The 2,161-nt window shown below is 54.0% G+C and overlaps 1 protein-coding gene across 1 annotated transcript; it reads left to right on the top strand.

The window, feature by feature from the left end:
• Positions 1 to 29: 29 nt before the first annotated feature.
• On the top strand, positions 30 to 2,155 carry LOC116380546 (zinc finger protein 664-like). Its single transcript, XM_031842451.1, has 2 exons — positions 30 to 298; positions 387 to 2,155. Exon 2 carries the CDS (start codon positions 452 to 454, stop codon positions 1,724 to 1,726), a length of 1,275 nt encoding a protein of 424 aa, XP_031698311.1. The 5' UTR covers positions 30 to 298; positions 387 to 451; the 3' UTR covers positions 1,727 to 2,155.
• The last annotated feature ends 6 nt before the right edge of the window (positions 2,156 to 2,161 follow it).

The following is a 2,161-nucleotide window of genomic DNA, read 5'->3' as shown; positions in this document are numbered from 1 at the left end:
AGTACTACTACCACACAGTAACAGTACTACTACCACACAGTGACAGTTCTACTACCACACAGTAGAAGTACTCTGTTACAGTGCAAGTACTTTATTACAGTAGAAGTACTCTGTTACATAAATACTTCAGTCTTAGAGTAACCATGTTGTACTTTCACTCCTGATCAGTTTCAGGCTGTTCAGATCAAACCAGAACCAGAAGAAGTAGAGATCCAGACCTTCACCCTCGTCAAGAAGCTGTCCGTCAAACTGACCGACTGCAGGCTGTGGCTGGAGGGGCGGGACTTCCTGTCTCTTGGTAAGAACAGAGTAATTTATTATTATTCTAACTTCCTTTAAGAAAAGTTACAGAAATGTTTGTGCATCCTGTCAATCATCCCCAACAGACGATCACCCTCAGTTATGTCACCAGAGGTCGACACGACGCCACCCGACGAACACGGGCAGAAAGATGGTCTACTGCTCCGAGTGTACCAAAGGCTTCTACAAGAGGTCTCACCTGGAGGCTCACCTGAGAACCCACCGAGGACAGAAACCCAACCAGTGCTGGCGGTGCGGGAAGACCTACCCGACCCTGATGAGCCTGGTAGTCCACCAGCAGATCCACGACCGCAGGGAGCCCTACCGGTGCTCCTACTGCGACAAGACCTTCGCTCTGAAGAGGGACTGGAAGACGCACCACCGGACACACTCCGGGACCAAACCCTTCAAGTGCTGGTTCTGCGGGGACGGCTTCGGCGGGCAGGACGAGCTCGACGAGCACCTGGAGGTTCACAAGGGGGAGAAGTGCTACCGCTGCAAAGTCTGCGACAAGATGTTCGTCTCCTACCAGGGTTTCAACTTCCACCGTAAGTCGCACAAGAACCCGAAGCTACTGCCGTGCTTGAAGTGCAAGAAGACCTTCAGTAACCCTCAGAGCCTGAAGCTCCACCAGGTGACCCACTCCAACAGGAAGCCGCACAAATGCCCCACCTGCAGCAAAGCCTTCAAGCTGCTGAGCGGCATGCGGGTCCACCAGAGGACCCACGAGGACCTGAGGGACTACCACTGCGCAGAGTGCGGTAAGTGTTTCTCCAGCCTGCAGGGCCTGAAGCTGCACCACCGCACCCACACCGGACTGAAGCCCTACAAGTGCAGCGAGTGCGGGAAGAGGTTCACCCAGTCGCCCCACCTCAAGTCCCACATGGTCACCCACACTGGGGAGCGACCGTTCCTCTGCACCACTTGCGGGAAGAGGTTCACCCAATCGTCCCACCTGAGGTCTCATGTCACACTGTTCCACGTGGGTGAGAAGCCCTTCGCCTGCGACGACTGCGGGAAGAGCTTCACCATCGCCCACTACCTGAAGATGCACCGACTGAGCCACACCAAGGAGAAGCTGTACCAGTGCTCGTACTGTGACAAGTCCTTCTCCTACCACAACTCCTGGAGGGCCCACGAGAGGATCCACACCGGCGAGCGTCCGTTCGGATGCCGCGACTGTGGCCAAAGCTTCATCACGTCGGGCTCGCTGCTGAGCCACCGGAGAACCAAACACACCGGAGAGAAGAGCCACTACTGCATCACCTGCGGGGAGTTCTTCTTCACCAGCTCGCTGCTGCGGGTCCACCAGCTCGACCACACCGGCGAGCGGCCTCACGCCTGCGGCTGCGGCAAGACGTTCAAAACCAAAGGAGTGCTGCGCTACCACCTGAAGAGGTTCACCGACCACCAGCCGGCCGAGTGAACGGCAGAGCTTCAGGTGCAGGTCTCAACCACAGGACGTTAGTTTACCAGAAACACACATTATCATTGAGAGGACATTGTTACCTCTGAAGTCCGTCCACAATAAATGTCCTTAAAGACTCGGTGATGGTCGTCACAAAGACACTGAGATGTTGTTGTTTAAATTCTCGTTACATCCTGAAAAACTATCAATGAATCAAAAGCTTTGACAAAAAGTAAGAAAAACAATCACGAATCTGCGGTTGTCTCGAGCTGTCTGTCTGACTGTCTACCTGTCTGCCTGACTGCCTGTCTGTCTTTCGTCGTCACCAGAGTCTTCCACCAGCTGTTCTAACAGGAGAGATGTTTGTTGTTTACGTTCATGATGAGATTTAGGGGTCGTATCTTTAGAAGAGACGGACTGTAGGGGGCGTGTCTTTGGAGGTCTGAAGAGACG

This window comes from Anarrhichthys ocellatus, unplaced genomic scaffold (genome assembly GCF_004355925.1).
Source record: "Anarrhichthys ocellatus isolate YVR2014 unplaced genomic scaffold, GSC_Weel_1.0 scaffold7618, whole genome shotgun sequence".
Taxonomy (NCBI): domain Eukaryota; kingdom Metazoa; phylum Chordata; class Actinopteri; order Perciformes; family Anarhichadidae; genus Anarrhichthys; species Anarrhichthys ocellatus.
The sequence above is the reverse complement of the archived record's forward strand: the minus strand, read 5'-3'. Positions and strand labels throughout refer to the sequence as shown.

Bases quoted from the DNA above. Each gene is read 5' to 3' on its own strand.
- LOC116380546 (XM_031842451.1), top strand. From the start codon at position 452: ATGGTCTACTGCTCCGAGTGTACCAAAGGCTTCTACAAGAGGTCTCAC.